Source organism: Corella eumyota, chromosome 2 (assembly GCF_963082875.1).
Source record: "Corella eumyota chromosome 2, kaCorEumy4.1, whole genome shotgun sequence".
NCBI lineage: Eukaryota > Metazoa > Chordata > Ascidiacea > Phlebobranchia > Corellidae > Corella > Corella eumyota.
In genome coordinates this window covers 3,255,263-3,279,039 of record NC_137491.1, presented here as the reverse complement: position 1 = coordinate 3,279,039, position 23,777 = coordinate 3,255,263, and the positions used below count along the sequence as shown (strand labels likewise).

Here is a 23,777-nt window from a genome sequence, read left to right as displayed (position 1 = left end):
AAAGCATTAAATCTACAAGGAAAAATTGGCCAATTTAACCCAACATTTTATTAGAACAGATAAGTGCATTTCAAGCCTTATTAACTTGAATATTTATGGAATGAATTTAAATGCAACATATTTTTTTCAAAAAAAACGATTAAATTTGGTTCGACGTAGCTTATAACATTATATGTGCCTTAAAAAATTTGTTTACTTTTAAAAAATAATTAAGCTGTTTTGTAGAGCAAGTATTTTAATATTTTTTTAATATTATGTAAGTTTATGCTATAAACTTACGCAGTATAAGTTTTTTAACAATATAAGTTCTTAAATCACTTGTTGAGGCCTAAATGTACTAAAAACATGTTTTTAAAGACACAATTGTATTACAGAGCTTGTCTCTATTTTGAAAAATCCTAAAAGTCAAATTTTTTTCTCCAAAAACAAGGGTCACAAAATTGAACAACAGGGGCAATATTTTCGGCGGCCTTGTCTGTTTTCTTCGTCAAAAGATGGAGCTGGAGAGCGGGGAGCGAAATATGCATGAATTTTTATCTTGGGCAAAGAGGTCTGAAAAGAAAAACATATTGTTAAATTTTTATTAATTTTGATTTTTAGTTAAAGATTTAATTGCTTACATATAGCTTAAAATACAAGATTTTTCAAATTTTCGATAGATTAGTGACAACTTAGTTAATTTATTAAAACTTGTTAATATGCAACAACTTAAAGTTTTAACTTTATTGGATTTTATTTACATATACATTTGTTTAGGTATCTGTGCCAGTTTAAAAAATCACCATATGTTAGATTTCAAATTGACTTAATTATACTGACAACTGTCAATTGGTTTAAACCACAGCAAGAATAGAAACAGATTACTTAAAGGAAGCTACAACATGCCAGCATCGAAAATTAAAATAAATACAAAATGGTTAAAGTAGAATCACTAAGCTAGCATTAAATTAATATTCTTATTTATTGGGTGATGTGATTTAGAATTAAAAAAAATTAAGATTGAGTATTATATAAAATAGGGCACCTCTAACATGCTTGTTAAAAGACTAAAATGGTAATTAAGAAACAAAAAGTAAAAATAAAAAAAATTCAATTGATAAAATCTAAAATTAGCATTTACTAATAAATCATGAATAGGATATAATGTGTGTGTAATTATTACTACATCATAAATCTAAATTAAAACAATAAAAAATTAAAATTTTAATAATTTGATATAAAAAAATGTTTGCTTTCAACAGCAAAAAAATTCATTATAAAAAGTTAAAATTTTTAAACGGCAGTTTTTAGTTTGTATTTGTTATAAAACTATTTACTTTTAAGTATAGCAAAAGTAATTACAGCTAACACCTTACTCAAGTGCACTACAGTATGTTAACAAAAGAAATCAAAGGCAAGGACTTGATGTGCTATTGTAATACAACTGGCAACAAAAAATAACAAAAAAAATTGCCTTACTTTTTTTTTAAAATTTCATCATAAAATTATGCAGCGGCAATCGGGGCATAGCCTTCTAGGGGGAATCCCCACTGATAGCTGTGGGGTGATGGGGGCAAAGTATGCATGGATGACTAATTTGGGGTTAAGTTCCTTGGGAATTAAACAAAAAAAAAATTGGTTAAGCCATGCGTTGATTATAAAGTGCAAACAAAAAAAGAATCATTCAAATTTAGAAAATAACAATAATGCTTTATAGTGAGCATGCAGTTTTATACAAAATTAAACGCTAATTAGCAGCACATAGCCACATGAGGGGCTGAAGAGTTTAAATTTAAGATAAAACGAACAGAATAAATATTAAAAAAAATTTAATTAAAATCGGTTAGGTATTGACTAAAGGTAGTAATTAGTTATAAAAAATAAACAAGTCAATTGTAGGATGGACAAAAAGGATTATTTACCTGCAGTTTTTTGATCCCAGGTCTTGTTATAAGTTGGCAATCATACAATTCCAATCTGTTCAAGTTCTGAATGAAGTAAAAAATAAATTAAAATAAATTTTTATTGGTTTAACTTAACTTAAAAAAATCCTTTACAAAAAAATATCTACACATTTTGCTCTTAAAAGACATTTTATCTACAAAAAAATCTGATATTTAAAATTTAAAAAGATTTTTTATTATTTTAAAAAGTTAATGAAGTATTATAATAAATATTTTGCTTAGGTGACCTTGTAATAGTGGGGTATTTAATTACTAAAACATATTTCAAACCATGAAATTATTTTGTCATATACATTACTAGTCAATCCTTACTATGATTAATTGTCATAATATGATTCAACTTGCAACCAATATGCCCATATTATTTAACATGCACACCACAAACAGCAGTTTTGTTTATTTTGTAGGCACATACTTAAACATACAATTATATGTCCACCAAGCTTTGTTATATATAGATAGCACTATTACATTATTTGTTGCATGTTTTAAATTATTACCATCAATTAAATTTTGTATGTGAAACCTACCTGACATCCTGTCAAATGTTCCAGGCTTGTATCAGTAATAAGAGGACAGTTGTCAAGTTCTAGAACTTCAAGATGCTCGGTTGCACACAGAGCTGATCCCAATTCCTGAATTCCCTCATCTGTTATTAACTCACAATGGGAAAGTGTCTGTAATAAAAAAATTCATTCATAAAAAAAAAAAAATTTACTTTAAGTCTTATTATTAAGGATATTCTAAGCAGTAATCCAATTAATTTCCTTTTTGCAAATTTTCAATTTTATTTCTAATGGTATTTCATAAAAATTTAAATTAACACTTCATAATATTCTTGACAAACAAACGGTCTTCAAATAAATTTACTAAAATCTGTTTTTTAGAATTTAAAATCCCTCTTTTACCTTTAATAACTTCACATACTTAGCAAACTTTGGTATTTAAAAAACTTTATTTTTGTTTACAAAAACCCAAACCTACCAATTCAGTGAGTTGCATACAATGTAGTGATAAACACTTCAAAGTACGATCCGAAACGTTCACACATTCCTCCAAGTCCATTCTCTCCAACTCCAAACAATTCTAAAATAAAAATATCAAGTTTTCTTACATTATTTTACAGCGTTTTTTGGATCTCATTTATTTATAATCCTAAAAAAACTTTGGAACAAAAAGAACAAGAGAGAATCGGCAAAGACCGTTAAGTAAAAGAGTTGGTGTAGTAGTCCAGGAGCGTGGTGTAGTGGTTAGAACACTATTTACACTACATGAGGTCGTGGGTTTGATCCCCAGTGATCCCATGCTCTGGCACCCTTGAGTAAGGCGCTATAAACGATATAAACTCCTGCTAAGCCAGCACTTAATCAGCAGCTTAATTAACGGGCAATTATAATCTATAATATCTAAACTGCCACAAGCAACTTGAGACTGGGCAGGGTAACTGTTGTAACTCTATGTTTGGGTTGCGCATTTGACCTTCCCAAATCAGCAGCATAATTACCGGACAATTAAAATCTATATAAAGTTCAAAACTGCCAAAGGCGACTTGAAACTGGGTCGGAGTAACTACAATTTTTTTGTCTATGTTTAGGCCTTATCACATCAAGGATAAAGAAATATATAAATAAAAAGGTTTGTTGCAGGATCGTAAAGTACAAGGAATATATTTTTTAAATTAATTTAATTTTCATTTTTGGAGTAAAAAATAAACTGATATAAAAATGTTATTTTAAATTTACCTTGGCTAAGGCAATAAATCCAGAATCAGTAAGATTGGAGCAGAGAGCCACTTCTAAAGTTTTCAGTTTAGCACAATTTTGTGCAAGTGATATTAAAGAGTCGTCATGTAATTCACTACATTCTGATAAACAAATTGATTCTATTTCATGGCAACCTTTGCTTAAATGCTGAATACCTGTGTCTGTGATATTCTGTAAATATATATAATGTTAGTCCTTTAGTATTGCTTTTTGCTATGGTTTTAAGGTTATATAAAGGGGTTGGGATTAGGCCTATTATAATGGTGTTTTATTCTTAAGCTTAGTAAGCTGTCATGTCCTTTATATGGCCTAGAGGACTTATTGTAAACAGTCAGTTTATGACAGCAATTGTCCCATTTTAGCCTCAAACACATATTATTGTATTGATAGCTAATATTGAATATAAACTTGGCTAAGTCAATAAAAAAATAATTTTAGCTTACAGCATCATATCAAATATTACATAACTTAGGAAAGCTTTAAAGAAATTTGATTTGGAAATTTTTTAACAAAATTCTTACCACACATTTATGTAAATTGAGGAGTCTCAAGTCAGGGCAATTTTTTCCTATATGCTGTAGTGCTATGTCAGTCAACTGTAAAAACAATTAAAAATGAAGTAAATTTTTTGATGTAAAATCTTACCAATTTTTTGTATTAAAAATTTAGGATAATACATGTAATAACAATAACCCTAATGTATTATTTATAGCAAAGAGTGACCTTTATGTATGGCTAATATTGGTTTATAACAAATTTTGTTTGTTGTTATTAACTTAGCAATGTTAATATAAAATGACATGCTTTGACAGGTAGAAAGAGTTACAAAACTTGAAAAAAGCAAAATCAAAAAAATAAATTTAAAATAATTTAAAAACCTAAAAATGAATTTTTTTCAAAATTCATACAATTTTTTAACGTTCAGCAAAGTTTAATATTTTACAATTTATTTTTACATTTTAAAACTTATTGTACACTTACCCGAGTAACCCCTTTAGCGAACAATTGCTTCAACTTGGGACAGCCTGCAGTGATATGTCTGATACCACGATCAGTAATTCTATCGCACCAAGAAACATCCAGATATGTTAAACTGTGGCATCCATTACTACAATATACAAGTTTGCTTTTTAAATAGAAGGCAAAAGTAAATATAAAGCTAAGCTTTATAGTTCAATAGCAATACCAAAATTAGGTTAATTCAAAAAGTTTTAAATACATATTTGATAGTGATAGTAAAATTAATTTAATAAAATTTTGAAATAAATTTAATAAAATATTCATACAAATATTGAATAGTATTTTAAATACAACATAACAAAAAAATATTAATTTTGTTACACAAAAAATGTTTATGACAACTATAAAATAATACATTATAAATACAAAGATTTTAGTATACTTTCTGTTCTACTTTAATATAATTAAGAATAATACTAATATTGCTATAAAGGTTTGTTTATATAACTTTCACTTTTATTAAATTTAATAAAAAACAAGAATAACTAGTTTTGCTTTCTTTGTCTTAATCTTTAAATGTTTTACATTCCAATACTATATTTTTACATAAGATACTCAATTTAATTTAAATAACTTAATAAAAATGTATATTTTAGAAAAAATTAACATAAAAAAATATTTTTTAAGAAAAAAATAAGAAGTCTTATTTTCACACTTACCTGAGATATTTTAAACCATGATCACTTATCTGAGTGCATGAACTTGTGTCAAGATAATGAAGTCTGGATGAATTGTTGCCAAGACTGTGAAGAGTGCTGAACAAAAAAATTTATCATTAAAAATTAAAATTTAAAAACTGATTTAATTATAATAAAACTGACTAAAAAAAACATCCATAGAATATCTTATTTTATATATTTAATATCAATAATAAAATTAAATAAAAACTAAATATTAACCATCTTTAATACCCCTTTTATTTAGCTTAGTAAAATTGTAAGTAAAAGAAAGTGGCAAATAATTTACTACAACATATTGAATGTTATACATTATAACCACAATAATCAATAATACAAAAGATAAAAACCCAGATAAATTTCTATGCAATGGCTAATTTGAACTAAATTTTAAACAACAAATTAGATATAAAATGTAGTAATATGTATCACATTGAAAAATATTTTAAATTTGTGAAAAAAATTGTAAGCTACAAATTTTAATCTGAAGACTTATTTTTAAAAAACATTTTATATATAGCACAACACAACAAGTTATTTCTACTTATTTATAAGTTTACTAGGAATCTAATAATAAAATAACTTCAACGATTTAATTAGAATTGGATTACTTTACAACATAAATAAGCTATAAATAAAATGAAACCAAGTTTCACCAAAAAGAAAATTAAAAATAAAGCCTACAAAACCAAAACTGTTTTCACACTAGAAAAAATCAAATGTATAATAGTTAATCTAGAGTATATGCCATAATATGCTTATTTAAAAAAAGTAATTATAAAAAAACTATTTAACAAAACAAAATATTTTAAGCAATAAGGTTTTTAAAAAATTGAAAAACAGTCACATGGTCAAAATTATAAATATCAAAACACAAAAACTATAAATTTAATATCATTAAATACTATTAAAAATTACAAAGCTATAACTTATATATATCTATTAACAACACTTACTTATCGGTTATCTTCTTGCAATTAAATAGATTCAACCGATCAAGATTCTGACAATTTTGAGTGAAAACTTTCAGGGTTTTATCTTCAACATTCTCGCATCCTTTTAACGATAGTTGTTTAAGAAAACCACCACATCGTTTTGACAGGTTTTCTACCACTCTGCCCTTTAACAAACAATAATCGTTTAAAATATAATTGCTTTGTGTTTTATAACCAAATAGTACACAAATTAGCAGGTATATATATTATGTTATTTGCAAATATAGAGTAGATTTAATGAGACAGTTTAAATACTACAGACATTTATTAGGTTGATTTAATCAGTTCGGGATAGATAACAAAACTACAACTTTTGGTTATTGCCTCTTTTATAATACACTTGGTAAAGTAATATAATTTCCTAGAATGATATGTTCAGCATTAAAGGTCAAACTATAAATTTTTGGCCAAAACAACAAGACATTTAATAAATTTTATGGTTCTTAGTCCCATTTAGAATTTATAGTTAAAAAACAAAGATTTTGAAATTACTAAGCCTTTTTAAAAAGTTTTTGTTTTTGTCATTTACATTTTAATAATGTTACCAATTTAAATAAAACAATATCTAAGATAAGTTACCAACCCAAATTATGTGGTCTTGTAAAAATATAATTTAATATTTTAACATGACAAATGTACAGATAGTTTAGGGTGATAACCTAAACATTAAGTAATATTGTAATCCTGAAATACCACATTTAAATGTAACATCATTTTTGTAAAAACAAAATAAAAATAAACAAAACCGCCTAAATGAAAACATAAACAAAAAAAAACAGATTTTGTTTATTTAGTATATACTATTTTGTGGTCCATTTAATATTATCATGTTTTAAGTTATAGGCACAGACTCTTTTAATATCAATTTAATGATATTTTGTTTCCTTTGTAATTTCAGAATTTATTAAAGGTTAATTAGAAAAAAGTGTTAATTGTAGCTGTAAAGTGATATATTTGGCACATATTAAGAAGGCAACTGCTAGCATACACTAACACATTTACTTAAAATTTATTTAATATGTTTATATGTATGTGTAGAAAAAACTACTTACATATCGCCAAAATTTCTTTTTTTGAAGGTAAAATTTTTTAAAACTTTCCATTACAAGATGAAAAGTCGAATTATTTATTTTCTGTTTACATAAATTAGATTTTACCGCACAAAACCAACCACAAATGTGTGTATTTGTTTATACAGGTATAAATATTATGTGTTTTGTGAAAATAGGTGTTATTAACTTTTCTATATACCAAATTTTGGGCTAATATATTATTTCACCTTACAAAAATATTTTCCTTAGGAGATACTTTTGTCTAAAATTTTTTTCATTTTTAAATAATTCAAAAATTAAATATAAAAGAGTCCCTAAAATCAACAGCAATTAGGTAAAAAAGTAATTAATATTGTAACAAGCAACAAACTAACCTCAACAACACATTGAAACACAAACAAATCAACCTTCTGCCAATTACTCCCGTCCAAGGCCAAACAATTCCAATGTTTTGAAACCTGTGGTAATAAACATTAATTGGAAATTAATCATTTTTTAGCAAAAATAAAAAACTTGCAGAATGTATAAATAATAAAGCTTTATGAATACTATCGGCAGTTTTTGTGGAGATTTAAAATTAAAAAACTGCTGTTGTGGTGTATAGGCAACTTTTTGTTGCGATAAATTATGGCAGAACGGGAGCTTGTTATGCAGGTGTAAAACTAGATCCTAAGTGCTTAGAATTTAATTAAAAGCCTTAACAAATAACTTGATTTCATGGGTAAAAACGGTAAAAATTTTACGAAAAAATACATTTTAGTCCATTATAAAAAAAATATAAATAAAAGTAGGCCTGCTTAATTAAAAAAAAAGATCATTATTAATTAAAAAAATCAAAATAATAACCTGAGCACAACGACATAAAGTAACAATGTCCAAATTGGAGAAAATCCTAAGCAGTAATTCCTTCGGTAGTTTCTGGTTTATTAAAGATTCATTATCTAGAAAGGCCTGCACAATAGGAAAAAATTAAATATAGAAAATTTTGCATTAAATATTCCATTGTAAAAATTGCAATTAATTGCCTGTCACATGGAAAATCATGATCTTTATAATTATAAATATACATTGTATTGATTAGAATTGTTCTAGGATTTTATATGGCTTTTGTTTATTACTTAATTAACTTACAATTAACCATGTTAGTACATCAGGCTGCTTAATTGAATACAATTACTAATAAGGGGTACTAAAAATGCAAATAGATTATTTTCATTTACACAAAATATACTTGTTAAGTTAAATTAGATGTTACTAGTGTTTTTTTTTATTAAATTAGCAACAATAAGTTTTTTCCCTAAAATGAACAATAATATTTTTAACCGTAATATTTAATTTTTAAAACCTAATTAATTTTTAATACCTGATAATTTACATAGAATTTACTAAAAAAAGGATATATATAACCCGAATTTATCCAAAATATCTAACTGATTAATATGCATATAAAATCATGATTGTGTGTTATAATTCTGGGGTAAATGCATGGAAAATTAACAATTAACAATAAATTGATAATTTATCTACCTCAATCTTGTTTTTAAGGCTTCCGGTTGATGCCATGTTTGTAATAAACTCGTTTGATTTAGTTTCAGGAACACTTTCACAATGCTCGATTTTTCTTTTCTTTCTTCGTAGTGGTTCAAACATTTACAATTTTAGGACAGAAAATTTGATGAAATAAACTGGGGGTTAATACAGGTAACATTTTGACAAATATTTTTAACACAAATCTAAACAAAAAATAAAACATAATCAAGATAATAAAAAATATATACATTTGGCTAATTAAAAATCTTGAATTAACATACTTAGGCCAACCTGCTAATAGAGTAATAACTTAGTATGAATTATTTAAAAATATATTTTACATTTTGTTTACTAATATATGATATTCTGGTTATATAAATACAGCAAGATTTTGCAATAAGTTTCTGTTAATTCTTGCCCTTTAGCCTAAAAAATCTAAACTTAGACTCCCGAAAAAAATTTTTTGATAAAGGTCTTTGCGTATTGTTTTATTTTTAGCTTCCTATATATTTATATAAACCACATCTATTAAATTTCCACAATTTCTTTTAACGGTTGCTTAACATGCTTTGCGTCCACGTGTGAAAAAACCTAGGATTTCTTTGTCCATAATTTTTCGATTTCCGTATTTTTTTTAACAGAAGAGAATTGATAATAATGGTCGCTCGCTGTCCGTCTGTCAGCTGATCAACAAAACAATAACAAAGTTATTCCATAGAAATCATAAAATCAGTAGCCATTTAAACAGACTACTTTTAATTTGAGTAATTTGTAAATTATCAATTAATCCAAACTAAAAATAATTTAGTTACAAACCCGTATTCTTAGCCAAACGTAATGAAAATTTTTAACTACATAATTTTATGTTAAAGAAGTTTTGCCTTTTTCATTCAGGCCTGTATATTTTTACATATGTTGCTTATTTTAACAAAATTTATTTTTCTGAATAAATTCTTAACTTAAAGATTTGCTAATTGTATAAATTTTAAAGAAAGTTACCTGACTTTTTAATATTTTTCATAATTTTTTACTATATTTATTAGCTAAATAACATAAGATTTTGCATCAAATACATAAAAGTTACACATCAAAACAGAGAAGCATATTACTCGCATTACTTCTGTAATTATTTTCCGAATTAAAGATGTAGTACTAAAAAAAAAAATTCACACAAAAACATTTTTATAATAAAAAAAACGAACATAAGTTTTAGTCGTCTTTTAAAAATTGAAAAAAAAAATTATAAAAATTGACAATTTTTAGTTAACATTTTTTACTGTAGTAAACAATCTGGTTAGTATAAAAACCCAAAATATAAATGGGTTAATCAAAATAAATTTATTAAACAACTCTTTTCTGGTCAATAAAAAAGTTTTGTTAATTTTATTTTAAGTACAGTTAAATCATCAAACAGTTGTCAAAGTCTGAATAACGGCAAAAGTGCAAATGATTAAAATGGTAGCCAGGCCCTACTAATCAACAAATTGTATTTTCACAACATGGTTGTGCTTAATACTCTTCCCAAAAAGCACTGTGTGTTGTTATATAGTAGAGTAATAAATGGTGCCGTATATTTTTACTAAAAAAGTAATAATACCGATAGCAAAAACATAATTGTGTTTTTTGTTGCAAAATTGGAGCTAAATAAATAGTCAAGTATGTTGATGTGTTGAGTTCTGGCTACCGAGTGAACCTATATTGTGGAAAGTTTTTATGATGTGAGCTGTGGTAAACCAAATTCATCTACTGCAACTCCTCCCTCCTGTTAAACAAGTTGTAAATTAAAAGTTAGGATGTTTCCTATAACATGCTGTAGCACCCTTAAGTAAGGCGTTATAATTAGTATGAACTTTTGTGGAAAAAATTTGTTGTCAGGTTAATGACAGTAGTTATGATCAATAATGTCCCTAACTGCCAAAGCCAACCACATACTAAATTTTACTCTATGTTTTGGCCGAAAAGTCGACCTTTCAACTTTGGGAACCTTTCAACTTTCAACTTTGGGAACTTTGGGAATTTCAACTTTGGGAAAAAAAAATTCAACATAAAACGAATATATGAATATTTCTTAAGTTAAAAAAAAAATTAATTACAAAAATATTAAATTTAAAAAAAGTACAATTTGGTATAAAATTTTTTATTTTTTTAAGTTTAGATGGTCTATGTTGTCATGGTTACCTGTTGTGCTGGTACTGCCTCCCCAGGATCGGTTGTAGGAACACTTGGAGTGGAAATTGCATCATCCAGGAATGATTCATCTTCAAACATGTCATCTCCTAATGCATCCAATTCTAAAACAACAAGGTTAAGTTATGGTTTGTAATTAAATAAATTATTAACAATTGGTTTCAACGTAAAGCAAATCTAATGTTTTTTAAATAAATGTAGTACAGATTCTATTAATATCAGCTTGTTTGAAAAAGGTTGTTTTGTACAATTTCAAAAAATAAAATAAAATTGTAATTAACTTATAATTTGCACCATTTTAAAGTTAATTTTATTCAAATTAATAGTTATTTTTTATTAACAAACCAGCTTCAAGATCATCTTCATCCATCTCTGGCATCCCATAACTTCTACCAAGAGTTTCCTGGACTTCATCAGCCATCTCCAACATATCCTCCATGTCATCTTGCAAGTCCTGGAAAAAAGTTAAAAAAAGTTAATAAAAAGTTAAAATTTGAAAAAAAAGTAAGCAACCAAATTGCTGTTTAGAAAAAATTTCAGTGTATCAAGTGCCAAGTTTTTAATCTACCATTTTGAAGCTGTGTTTACCTCAATTTGATCGATATTAATCTTTTTGTGTTCTTTCTTCATTTGTTTAAGACCTGTCTTCATGGCTGCAACTGTGCTTTGTGTATCCTTCATAGTTTGAAGCGAGTAATTTGTTTGTTCCATGTTAAAACTTTGTTGCATCATTTGTCCTCGTTGGCCCTCATATCTTAAATACACAGTTTTTAAAAGTTAAAAAAAACTGATGATAAATAATACTTATTTATAAATGATATAATACACATTTAGTTAAAGTTTAAAAAGTATATCACACTTAAAAAAAGGTAATGCAACAATACTAATTAAGACTGTAAACAGTAATAGTATTACAATAAACCATAGTACAATTAAATGTGGTGTTATTTAAATATATTTTTAAAAACCCAACAATTTATAATTAAAAACTAGTGTAATAAAAACTTATTTTCGAACCTTTTTTTTTGTTTTAATATCATGAGGGCTTTTTGTTTCACTGCATTTTTAGCCGGACCGTTTCTCATTTTTTTCATTTGATTTTTGTACTTTAGTAAATCTGCATCGAGTTTTGCAATTTTCTTTTCGACAGAGTCTGTTCTGTCATCAATCTAAACAAAACACAAAATTATTTTACAGTTGTTACTAATAACATTTAAAGAAGGCTAACAACATTAATAGAAGATCGCTAACAACATTTAAAAAATATCCTTAAATATTTACCATAAAACACTAGTTACGGAGCATAAACAAATACATATATATATTTATATATATACATAAAACATTACAAACCATTACATAATTTGAAATTAAAATAAGTGCTTACATTACTTATACAATCTGTAAGATTTGGAGCCGGTTGCTTTGGTTTTGATCTTCCAAAAATTCGATCCATTTTTTATGATTTATTTCAATAACTAATATTTCTTGAAGATTTTAAAATAGTAATTCGTGTCCCTAATTTTAATTTATTTAGTTTTACAAAAATCTATGTTTTAATACTTTAAAATCTAAATAATTAAAAAAATAAGCCTAAAGTTTAAAAACATACAAGTAAAATGACTTAATCCAAGAATAAAACTACGAATTTAAACAAAGAGACCTGTCCCTATTAAACTACACTATTAAACTACACAAAATGTTTATTTAAAAATATAACTTTTATTAACTAAAATATTTTTATTTAAGTTGTATTAGTTAAAATTAATAAAGACACCTTAAACTAAAAACGTAAACTGTAAAATGCTGCATATACCATAAGATTAATGCTGTTAATAAAAACTAATAAATCCTTATTTTCAACCTCATTTATATTCGAACTAATAATATGTAACGAAAATATCATGTGATGATATTTAACTCAAGTCAAGTGACCCAATTTAATCATATTTATTTACACCTATTTTTTCTTAAAAATTAGGCAATATTTAACGGTTAAACTACACCAATTATACAAATATTGTTTACAATTCAAAGTGTATTCATAATTTTATATTAAACTTATTTTATTTGTAGTGTTAAGATGAATAAACGAAGTATAACGTATTCCAGTTTGTAGTTTTTAGTTACGATATGACGTCACTTATGACAATGAAGCACGTGACTTTTTGTGTTTCAGTATACTAAGCAATTTAGTAAATCAGTAAGAAAACGAGTCACAGAATAAATAACTACAAATATTGCTTTGCTAGATTTTTACTAACGAAAATATTAGCAGAATTTTGCGTTAGTCTACTAAAATAGTACAAAGAAAAATCGTTAAAGTTAAAATTTTACTGCAAGGTCCAACTTCCGCCCGACAAAGAGGCTAAACTACTGGTAATTCTTTTTTATACACAATAGACTCCTTTGGCTTTTTAAACCTTATTGACCACCGTTAATCTCTCCCGTTTTTCTGCTAAATATGTTTTCAATGCTTGACATAACTGTAAAAACCTTGACATAACTGTTAACCTACAACGCTACGATGTTAATTAATAAAAGCAAGACTAACTAGGTTACTAAAGTTTAAAACATTAACCACTAGCTACACTATGTGAGGTTGTGGGTTCGATCACTTCTGCTCTCAGGCTGTAGCGCCCTTGAGTTTGGCGATATAAACTCCTGCTGAGCCAGAACTTAATCGGCAGCTTAATTATCGGGAAATCATAAAAAGTTGTTACTCTATGTTTAAGACGTGAAGTCGACCTTCCCACATCAAGGGTAAAGATATATATAAAAAAATTGTCCAAAAATTATTAAACAACTTCGTTAATTAATTCAATTTTTACTATTTACGGAAAATTAAAAACTATCTGGAGACTTCTACATTACGTACAAAATGTAATTTATGTTTCACAAAAATGTATCAACTCATATAAGCATTAGTAAATTTTATTTGTTAACGAAAAACAACAAAAAAATTTGGTAAAAATTATTCATGTACATTTATCTTAGTTAATTTAAAAACAAAATTTATTAGGAAAATTAAAATATAATTGGGAAGTAGCTAATATACAAATGCAAAAATATAACAAGTTACAGAAGTTAAATCATCTTGAGGTTATTAATTGGCAAAGGTGGGCACCAAATCGTTAATGCGTTAAACGTTAAATAACGAAGTTAATTTTTTTGTTAAAATTTACTTTTAAGTTAATTTTAAAAATCGTTATCGGACCTGTTAACTTTCGTTAAATTGTGCTTCCGTTAAATTAAGCCCGTTAACTCAATATTTTACAAGTAAATCCATGGTAATATAAGGAATATATATGTTTAAAATCGCCGTTTTTCGGGTTTAATCGTCGCAATTTTTAAACGATGTAAGTAATTAATATCCGGCCACTGTTATTTGGGCATTAGGCCTATGCCAGTTTTAAAAACTTCTTCTAAACCATTTTCGTCTAGTTAAAACATCGATTAAGAAAAAAACTATTTTTTTTAAATCTTTTTTTATAAAAAAGGTAATTTCTTTGTTTGTTTTAATTAAATATTAACGTTAACGTTTAACGATAACTTCCGTTACACTTGGTTTAATTTACCGAAAAAACGTTAGCGAAGTTACTGTTATGTGTAACGAATAACCATTTAACGAAGTTGCTTTTTCGTTTAACTGTGCCCACCTATGTTAATTGGTTAGATCACCAAATAAATCTACACATCAGAATCCGTTTTCTAAAAAAAATGTAACACAACATTAAAAAATTTACACATTACAATAGCAATAACAGTTTTTTATTTAAAATAGTAATTAGCAACATTAGATTTCGGCTACATTTTTACCCATAACATGCAAATTTAACAATATTAAAAAGACCAATGTATTATGCTTATTATTTGAAATATTACTATTATCTTAAGGTAAGAAATTTTTACCCAAAAATAATGTAAAAATTTCTGCAAAAGCAATATTAAAGCAATACATATAAGCAAACAGTAAAAGCATTACATTATATTGAAACACCAGTTAAATTACTTTTTTTAAAGGTATCATATTTTAAACACCACACACCACATTTTAACACATTTACCAATTTATTTGAGGAAAACGCGGCAGTTTAACATACCGTTCGTTTTGATTGAGCGTACAACATGGCATCATGTACAGTCAAAAACTCCCCTTCTTCTCCAGCAACATCATAGTATTCATTCACTCTTAAAAATTCCCGGGCAGAATCTGTTAATAAATAGGCATTTCATTTACACAAAATTAATTTAAAAGATAAATTTTAGTTTCGTATTTGTTTATCCTTGAAGTAGAAAGGGAGACTTTACATTCCTAACAATCTTAACATTGGTCAACTTTTGTTACCCTGAAGTCTTGAGTTGACTTTGGCAGAAATACATTTGCCGATAATTAATCAGCTAATTAATTTTGGCCTTTAGGAGTTTATACCGTTTCTAGAGCTTTACCAAATAATGGTAAAGCATAAAAGCAGTGGAAATTAAACCAAGGACCTAATGTAGTAATGCCAAATGATTGAATTTAAAATGTTTGTCATAGAGTTGTATTAAACTGAATAAAATTACAAAAAACAATTTAATAATATCTTACCATTAACATTAGCCAACAGTAGTTCAATGTTCAACTGCTTGAAGTATTTGTGCAACTAAAAGAAAAAAATATAAAAGAATATAAAATTTTGAACAAAACTTCGAAAAAAATAAAATATAATTTCCTTACATTTCTTAAAATTTTCACTCCATTCATATCAATGATGCCAAATGCACAACAATCAAGAATAATTGTGTGTAATTGGTTGGGAATAAGGTCTGTGACATCACAATCAGTGACTTCAACAGTTTCTTCTGTTTTTGCTTCTGCGCCGTTTACCGATTTCACTTCTAATGGGTGGGTGTTTCTTTTTCTGAAATTTAAAAACATTTTTTTTAATTTTTTTTATTGGTTAAAAAATAATGGATAAAATTAAAAAGGTTACATTTTTTGAAAATATTAAAAAAAACTTAAAAATATTGTAAAAAAAATTAAAACTTGTAAAAAATTTTTTTTTTTACTTTAGTTCCTTTGCTTGTGCTTTTGCTGCAGCCTTACTTTGGTTTTCTCGTTTTTGTTTAATTTTTAATACAACCTCTAAAAAATAAAACAATGTAAGTTAAGACCATTCCTTCATGCATAAAAAATACTTAAAAATAATTCAAATTAAATAAAAAAATGAAAATAATTCACAGAAAAATTTTAAGTTTAAAAAAATATAAAGAGTTGAAAATATTTAAAATCTTATTTATATATTTGTCAAAAAATTTATATTCTTAAAGTACATCAAAAACCACTTTATATAATCCATTAACCATTACAGTAACATTTGTTATTGACAATAAATAGCAATAACAAGATTCACCTAAAAATATGTTTATGTTAGACTTGATGAACTGGCGTTTAACCAAAACATTAAAGTTCCAAGCCAAAAAAAACGCAAACAGATTAAATCGGGATTGACAGTTTTTTATTACCTGGATCAAAACCAATAGCCTTGTACAGTTTAATCTTGAAATGATCCTTGTTAATGTAATATAGCATTGCATTGTACTTGAACACAATAATACCTTTAAGAGTACTAGCCTGCAGAAAAAACGTGATCATTTTTTTAAAGGTTAAAAAATCGGTGGCATTGGTCAAGTTTAAATCTTATTAAGAGGTTAACTAAGCTCTTTGCTACATTTTTGGTGTATTAAGCTAAAGTAAATAAAGGATATAATGTGGTATTTTCAACTTAGTGTTAAACACTTGAGAGGTGTGTGAAAACCAAAACAGTCAGATAAAAACAAATTTTCAAGAAATGATTTCATAAGCTGAGATCATCAATAACAATTCTAATTATTTAAGTGTGAAGAATGGTAAATTCTTAATTAAACAAAAATTTTCTGCTTAAAAGCTTAAAATATTTGACGTTTAGTAGAAGAACTTAAAAAAGGTTATTTTACCAAAAGTTTTATTTTTAATAAAAAATTTTTTTTTTTTCAATCCAAAAATTATCACTTACAGTTTTGAAAGTTTTGGAATTCCTGTAGATATCTGTGTCCCCCACTACCCCTAACACCTCATAAGTTGGGGTTTGAGTTCGAACAACAAACACTAACATAGCAAACCCAAGACTAGCAAATAAACCATAATCAACTCCGAGTGAACAGATTGCCAAGAAAGTGAAAACCCAAACCAACTAAAAAAAACAAGTTTTTTAAACAGTAATCTTCAAAAAATGGAGCATATAGTTAAATTTTATTCTATTATGTTTTTCTATAAATTTAATTTTGGCTTAGCAGTAGTGTTTATCACACCTTATTTAAAGGCACTATGACATTAAAGCAGTAGAAGTCAAACTAATAACGCTAAGTGTTCTAACCACTATACCACCATTTTAAATTTAGAAAAAAATATCTTTAAAAAAATTATAAAAAACTTAGTTATAAAAGCCTAAACAAAAGGCAAATTTTTAATGCGCCATAAAATTACTACAATCTTAAAACTATATTAACTTACACAATCGGCCTTTGATTTCCTATAAGTTGGTGGAATAAGTGCCAGTTGGGCAATCACCCCAATTAGACCGACAGAGATAATACAACCCAACACAGAGGTAGGAAGAGGTTCAAATATTTTTCCTATTGCAACCACAGTTATCAATAATATCAGTGAAGCTATCAGACCAACAACCTAAAAAAAAAAATAATATTATAAATTTTTTTCTAAGTTTAAATTGAAATTATATTTTAATTATATATATTTTTTTTAATTTTAGGGGATTTTAATTTTTTTAAGGACTTTTTAAATTTTAGGGACTTGTTCAATTATCATGAACATACATTAGTCTTGAGTTGTGACCATACCCTCCTTGACACAAAATAAAAACACAAACTAAATTAGTTTTAAAAAAGATTAAATTTTAAAAACATTATCAACTGACATTTCTTATTAAAAATTAAATTTTTTAGCAATTTTTTTTTTAAATTAAATCATTTTAAATACTTAAAAAACTTTTTTAGTGTCAAACCTGGGTTTTTCCACCAGATTGATCTTGAATCTGGCAACGAGCTAAAGCTGCAGCATTTGGGAAAGAAGAGAAAAATGAGGGAATGAAATTGGTCATTCCATAAGCAAGTAGTTCCTTTATTAAAAAATTAATTAAAAAATAAAATTTAACTTTTAGTAAAATCAAATTAAAAATTTCATTTTAATTTTTACCAAATTAGTTAGATGTCCATAACTTAGCAAAATGAAAAATACCTATATATATTTAAACATATTATTATAAAAGTAATTCAATTTATTTGGAACCGAATATTATTTATACCTGATTAGCATCAATTTTGTAGTTGTACTTAACAGCATAGAACTTTGACACTGATATATTAATAGCAAACCCAACCACAGCCAAACCAAATGCCTTATCAACAATTTCACCCAAAATACTAACTTCTGGGACAGTGGGTTTTGGAAAACTATTAAAAAATTTAAAAAATCATAAAAAACAATTATTAATTTTTTTAAATAAATTGGCTCTTATAATTTTTACCTTCATGTGATTTTTCTAAAATTGATTTTACTATCAACATTTTTCCATAAATAAAATTTTACATTTTTAATAAAAATCATTTACCCAATTGGAATATCTTTAACAATTGTAATACCATAACGTTCTTCAAAACCAACATAATATGAAATCAGAATTGAGACAATTACTACAATTACTTCAGTTGGTATCGGCACCTTTAATTTATCCCTGTTAAATATTAAGTTATTTTAAAAAGTAGTGAAAATGATTAACATAAAAATTGCTAGGAAAAATGCTTAGGTAGTATTTGTCAAAAATAAATAACAGCAGAGATAGAAAAAAGGGAAAAAATGTTTTTTTTTTAGTATTTAAAAATTTTTTATAGCAAAATATAAAAAATAAATAATTGTAAAATAAAGTCACATAAGTCAAAATGTTTATAACAGTTATTTATTAAAAAACACTTAAAAATATTGAAATACAATACAAAAATCAGAATTAAATTAAAAAAACTAATTTAAACTGCCAGGAGTCAAAATGATCCAAAATTAGATAGAAAAATATATGTAAAGACAAAATATTAAAATAACTACACCAATTAGATGACTAAGAAATACAAAATTAGTTAAAAAATATTAAAAATTAAAACCAATTTAATTATTCAATGACTACAAAATCAGATAACAATCAAGTCAATCCAGTTAAGTGACTCAATAATAAACAAACTGTTAAAAAAAAACAGGACTTACTGATATTTCATGTTGACATGTCTTCCTGCAATAAGGATGATCGTACAAATAAGTGAAAGGATAATAGTTGCAACATTACTGTTTGGTAAGTTTCTAAACACATCTATCCATCTCTAAAAAATATTAAAAATATTATTTGTTGTTAAAATATATCTAAATGTTAATGTTTATACAACAAAAAATAAGCTACATTTTACAGGTAGTTTTAATTTGTTTAAAAATTAACTTTTTAAAAATAATAAAATTTAAATTTTAAAATTATTTAAAACTTAAGTATTATTTCTACAAGTAAAACATACCAAGTAAAATGATCCAATTCCAATAAAAGGTTTAATTGTGATTCCGAATACTGCCGGCATTTGAGATAAAAGAACGTGTAGCGCCGCCCCAGTGGTGAAACCTTGCACCAAAGCATCTGGCATAAATTTTGTAATAATGCCAAGACGAAAGAAGGCAAAAATTACCTAAAAATGAAAAAAATGACTAGTTAATTTTGTTTAAAAATTAAATGAAAAACAATTCTTACAAAACAACAAGGTTTTTTTTAGAGTGTCAGTTTTAAAAGCAAGGTGTAAAAATTTGATTTAAAAAAGTTCAAAAATTGTTTGTTTTTTTAACAGCACACGTACATAAGTAAAATTGTTATTTTAAGTTAGTGATAGATGGCACGAGTTGACCCATGTTCGTTATCCTTAATCTTAACTTAACCTTCAACTTATGTGATGGTCACCCTAATTTTTTATAATTTGTTTTTTTAAGATTTTTGATATAAAATAATGATCCAAAATATTCCTAAACAATTTATCATTATTCATGTGACATTGAAATTTGATAACAATCTTCATGAAAAGCTTATTTTTGGCCTGAAAAACATAGATTATTTTTAAAAATAAAGTGAGTGGCTTAAGCAATAATTCAATTTAAAAATTAAAATAATTTATCAAATCATAAATTAGCAATAAATCCAACATAGTTTAAAAGTTTGGAAGTACAAAATCCTATTAACCTTTAAATATTACATTATTTTTTTTTCAGATATGATTTTGATTAATTAGAAAAAATAAACATAAATAAATATTACAGCATAAATTTATTTTTGTTTCACAAATATTTTAAACTGGTTTTACCTAACTAAAAATTAAAGTTGGAAAAAAGAACATTTAAAAAAATTAAGATATGTTTTGAAATAAACAGAATGATTTTGCAAAAAAACTTCTAACCATAAAAAAAACATCGAAATTCCAAAGTTGGTAAAATAAAAGATGTTGTTACCTGAAATACACCCATCAAAAGCATGAGAGCTGCAGCCACTTGTACTCTGTGGTCATTGTATTCAGCCAAACCAACAATTGTTCCATTAGTCTGCAAAAAAAACACCACGTTTCAAAGAAATATCCAGTTACAGGGTAACTAAGTTCATTACTTCAGGGTTATGTAAGTAATTTAGCATTGTTGCATGAAATTTTCAGTTGTTTATTACGATAAGAGATAACATATAAACACATATTTGGTGGGTAAAATAAGAATATATTTCGTAATAAGCATATATGCAAATATGTTTTTACAAAATGAAAAACAAAAAAGAATTAAATAAATTTAATATTTCTTTTGATTATTTATACAAAAAAATAACACTTATGGTCTAAATATATAACAGTAACCCTTTTCCAAATTATGATGCCTTTGTCACTGTCAGGTTTAAATATTATCAACCTGAAGATACAAAAAAAATGTCATTAACATACCACATTAACTGGCCTATCTTCCTCAGGGGAATATCTTATCACAACTTCCTGTGTCAACAAGCTTGTCACAGCAAATGTGCCAACTGATAGCTGTCTAGATGTGCCCATGAAAGAATAAATAAGAACTGTCCAGAATGAGGTGTAAAGACCGAAAACTGCTGGTAGACCGGCAAGAAGGGAAAATGCCATACCTAAAAATAAGTTTATTTATTATTATAGTGCATATTAACATAGAATAGACATTAAGTAAAATACTGTAAGACATTTAAGTATTTGTAAATAACATTTTACCAAAAAAGGATATACAATTTAAACATAAATACCAAAACTGCAAATTGTAGGCTAAAAAATAGCAAAACAAAGTTCATGGTTAATTTACATATGCTTTTTGAAATTTTGATTTCATCAGATAATGTGACATTTTTTGACATTAAATATATAGTTTAAGACCTCAAAAATACCACATTTTATCATCCAAATTTTGCATTTCCCCAATTAAAAAACTGATAACATTTTGACATGACAGCATGACGAATTAGTGGATTGAATTTTCAGAATTTAAACTTGAAAACAATTCGGCTCACTTTGTGGGATATGTACCACACCGACTGTTATCCCAGACACAATGTCGCCTCCAATCCATTTCTTCAACTTGTAATGCTTCATCCATTCTACAATCGGGAAGAAACTAAGGCACCACGCAAGAAACTTCGTACCAGTGCAACTTCCAAAATAGTTTTTTACTCGGTCAGGGATGGGAACCGACTCAATCTGTTCCGGGTCGCCGGACACATGTTTTTGGAACTCTACCTGTGTGTATGCCGGTCGATTTGCGACATATCTCGTTATTACGCCGTCCTCGCTAAAATACATCAAAATACAGTTTGTAATTAAAACACATTTGCGCACGAGTAATACGTTATAATCACATTGGTTTGAGTTGTTAATTATTAGGCAATATCGCTAGATTAAACATTAATGAGAAAATTAAGCAACTTCTAAATGGGCCACATTTACATTTTTAAAAGTTTAAGTACATGTATCTGCTGTTTTTTTAATGTAACAGTAAAATATTAAAGGGTTTCTCATATTACTTTATTTAAACAACATTAAACATTCCATGCGCGTGAATATAGATCATAAAAATGCAATAAAACTCGCCTTTAAAATTAAACCTAAAAAGCAATCTACCATTTTTTTATAACTATGTATTTTATTAAGGCTATTTACAGGATAACATTTTGCCTGCATAAAATTGTTAAAAATTTATTGCAAAAAATGTTAAAATACAAAACTATTTTATACCGCTATAACTTTGGTTCGTACTTAAGGGCTTAAAAATCACTTTACGTAAGCCTACATTATATTAAAAAGCAGGTCTTGTAAATTAACGTAACGTATTAACTAACTTTTACGAATTGTTAGAAACTGTTAAAATGTGTTAATTAAAATATATTTATTTTGTAATTGCCACATCGCAAATTTTGCAAAAAAAAAATATGTTACGTTTTATTAAATTCATAAAAGTCGTATTTTGCAGTTCTAAGCCAGAACCTATATTAAACATACAGTGCCATATATTGTAGCTTTTACTAATGTATTAAGACATAATAATAATAATTCACCAGCGCTAAAAGCTTTGAATTATTATAAAGTACTTTTATAAAAAAAAGAATAAAATTGCATTTTGTAGTTTATTATAGTTTTTAATAGTTTAATTAAAAATTATTTTAAAAATAAAATATTTCAATGTACTAACCTCTTCATAGTGATTTGCGGTTTAAAATTGAGTGAAAAGTTGCACTGCTGCTTTTAATAGAAAGCTGCCAGACTTTAATATGTGAAATATATTCGTATTTTTTTATTTTTATAATCCAACAAATTTATCTTTTTCAATTTTTTAAGGTTACGTTTTAGGCGAGTGCGCTCCGAAAAAAAAAATTAGAAAAAAATTCAAAATCGTAGAAAGATATTTTTTTGGCAATAACAGTTTTGTTATTTAACAGAATTTTAGTTTTAAGAAAAATTTCTAAACAACTTTTTTTTTTTGGATGTAATTCATGAAACGTTGTATTGGAATAAAAATGTATTAAAAATTACTGCAAAAATAAGAACAAACAAAATTTGGAATATGTTTTATAGAAAATAAAAAAAAATACAATAAAATCTTAAAAATACTTTATGTAAATTCGACTTTTTATAAAAATAATAAACAAAGTTGGGTAGGTTAATACTTCAAATAACATAAATTATGAAAAATGATTTACTATTACATATAGCCAAAGGCTAAACGGCAATTTCTGGCCTAAAATGAATGTTAATTTATATGTCTAAAAACCAACTAAAAAATAAATAACAAAAATTTAAATATAAATTATTATAATATTTTGTTTAGTGAATAAGCTATACTTTGTCAAGTCTATTAATTAGTCATATATGTTAATCATAAGGGTTATTTAATATTGACCTTTAAATACGAATGAAAATTATTAAAAATAGTACCATGTTTTAAAAATGATAAAATTTAAAGTTATTTTAAAAACATATTTTTTAATATTATAACATATAT

The 23,777-nt window shown here is 26.1% G+C and overlaps 3 protein-coding genes across 5 annotated transcripts; all 3 read right to left on the bottom strand.

The window, feature by feature from the left end:
• Window positions 1-281: 281 nt before the first annotated feature.
• On the bottom strand, window positions 282-9,179 carry LOC145744043 (uncharacterized). Of its 2 annotated transcripts, XM_082562137.1 has the most exons (13): window positions 8,978-9,179; window positions 8,297-8,401; window positions 7,825-7,908; window positions 6,360-6,523; window positions 5,386-5,481; window positions 4,688-4,814; window positions 4,228-4,302; window positions 3,686-3,877; window positions 2,928-3,029; window positions 2,474-2,620; window positions 1,902-1,967; window positions 1,459-1,590; window positions 417-552 (listed from the first exon to the last, which is right to left on the bottom strand). In XM_082562137.1, the coding sequence occupies exons 1-12, from the start codon at window positions 9,098-9,100 to the stop codon at window positions 1,477-1,479; spliced, it is 1,395 nt and encodes a 464-aa protein (XP_082418263.1). In that variant the 5' UTR covers window positions 9,101-9,179; the 3' UTR covers window positions 417-552; window positions 1,459-1,476. The 2 variants fall into 2 exon arrangements, with proteins under 2 accessions (XP_082418262.1, XP_082418263.1); XM_082562136.1 differs by lacking the exon at window positions 1,459-1,590 and having other exon boundaries at window positions 282-552.
• Window positions 9,180-10,014: 835 nt separating this feature from the next.
• On the bottom strand, window positions 10,015-12,734 carry LOC145744157 (charged multivesicular body protein 5-like). Its single transcript, XM_082562276.1, has 6 exons — window positions 12,555-12,734; window positions 12,185-12,336; window positions 11,756-11,921; window positions 11,513-11,621; window positions 11,159-11,271; window positions 10,015-10,742 (listed from the first exon to the last, which is right to left on the bottom strand). The coding sequence occupies exons 1-6, from the start codon at window positions 12,621-12,623 to the stop codon at window positions 10,692-10,694; spliced, it is 660 nt and encodes a 219-aa protein (XP_082418402.1). The 5' UTR covers window positions 12,624-12,734; the 3' UTR covers window positions 10,015-10,691.
• Window positions 12,735-14,085: 1,351 nt separating this feature from the next.
• LOC145742002 (prestin-like) lies at window positions 14,086-23,110 on the bottom strand. 2 transcript variants are annotated; one of them, XM_082559729.1, is made up of 17 exons: window positions 22,968-23,110; window positions 21,793-22,070; window positions 21,209-21,399; window positions 20,736-20,825; window positions 19,763-19,927; window positions 19,464-19,576; window positions 18,820-18,942; window positions 18,514-18,661; window positions 18,214-18,327; window positions 17,703-17,876; window positions 17,206-17,382; window positions 16,676-16,784; window positions 16,220-16,295; window positions 15,888-16,071; window positions 15,759-15,813; window positions 15,235-15,380; window positions 14,086-14,878 (listed from the first exon to the last, which is right to left on the bottom strand). In XM_082559729.1, exons 1-16 carry the CDS (start codon window positions 22,973-22,975, stop codon window positions 15,262-15,264), a joined length of 2,124 nt encoding a protein of 707 aa, XP_082415855.1. In that variant the 5' UTR covers window positions 22,976-23,110; the 3' UTR covers window positions 14,086-14,878; window positions 15,235-15,261. The 2 variants fall into 2 exon arrangements, with proteins under 2 accessions (XP_082415855.1, XP_082415854.1); XM_082559728.1 differs by having other exon boundaries at window positions 15,271-15,380.
• Window positions 23,111-23,777: the final 667 nt, after the last annotated feature.

Excerpts from the sequence above, each read along its gene's own strand:
- LOC145744043 (XM_082562136.1), bottom strand. The coding sequence starts at position 9,100 with ATGTTTGAACCACTACGAAGAAAGAAAAGAAAAATCGAGCATTGTGAA. Across the intron at positions 6,524-7,824 it reads TGTTTCAATGTGTTGTTGAG|GGCAGAGTGGTAGAAAACCT; the intron begins GTTAGTTTGTTG and ends TGTTTGTTAAAG. Across the intron at positions 553-1,901 it reads CTGGGATCAAAAAACTGCAG|ACCTCTTTGCCCAAGATAAA; the intron begins GTAAATAATCCT and ends TTTTCTTTTCAG.
- LOC145744157 (XM_082562276.1), bottom strand. The coding sequence starts at position 12,623 with ATGGATCGAATTTTTGGAAGATCAAAACCAAAGCAACCGGCTCCAAAT. Across the intron at positions 12,337-12,554 it reads TTACAGATTGTATAAGTAAT|ATTGATGACAGAACAGACTC; the intron begins GTAAGCACTTAT and ends TGTTTTGTTTAG. Across the intron at positions 11,922-12,184 it reads ATATTAAAACAAAAAAAAAG|ATATGAGGGCCAACGAGGAC; the intron begins GTTCGAAAATAA and ends TGTGTATTTAAG.
- LOC145742002 (XM_082559728.1), bottom strand. Across the intron at positions 18,943-19,463 it reads CATGTCAACATGAAATATCA|GGATAAATTAAAGGTGCCGA; the intron begins GTAAGTCCTGTT and ends AATATTTAACAG. Across the intron at positions 16,296-16,675 it reads GGCTATTGGTTTTGATCCAG|AGGTTGTATTAAAAATTAAA; the intron begins GTAATAAAAAAC and ends TTTATTTTTTAG.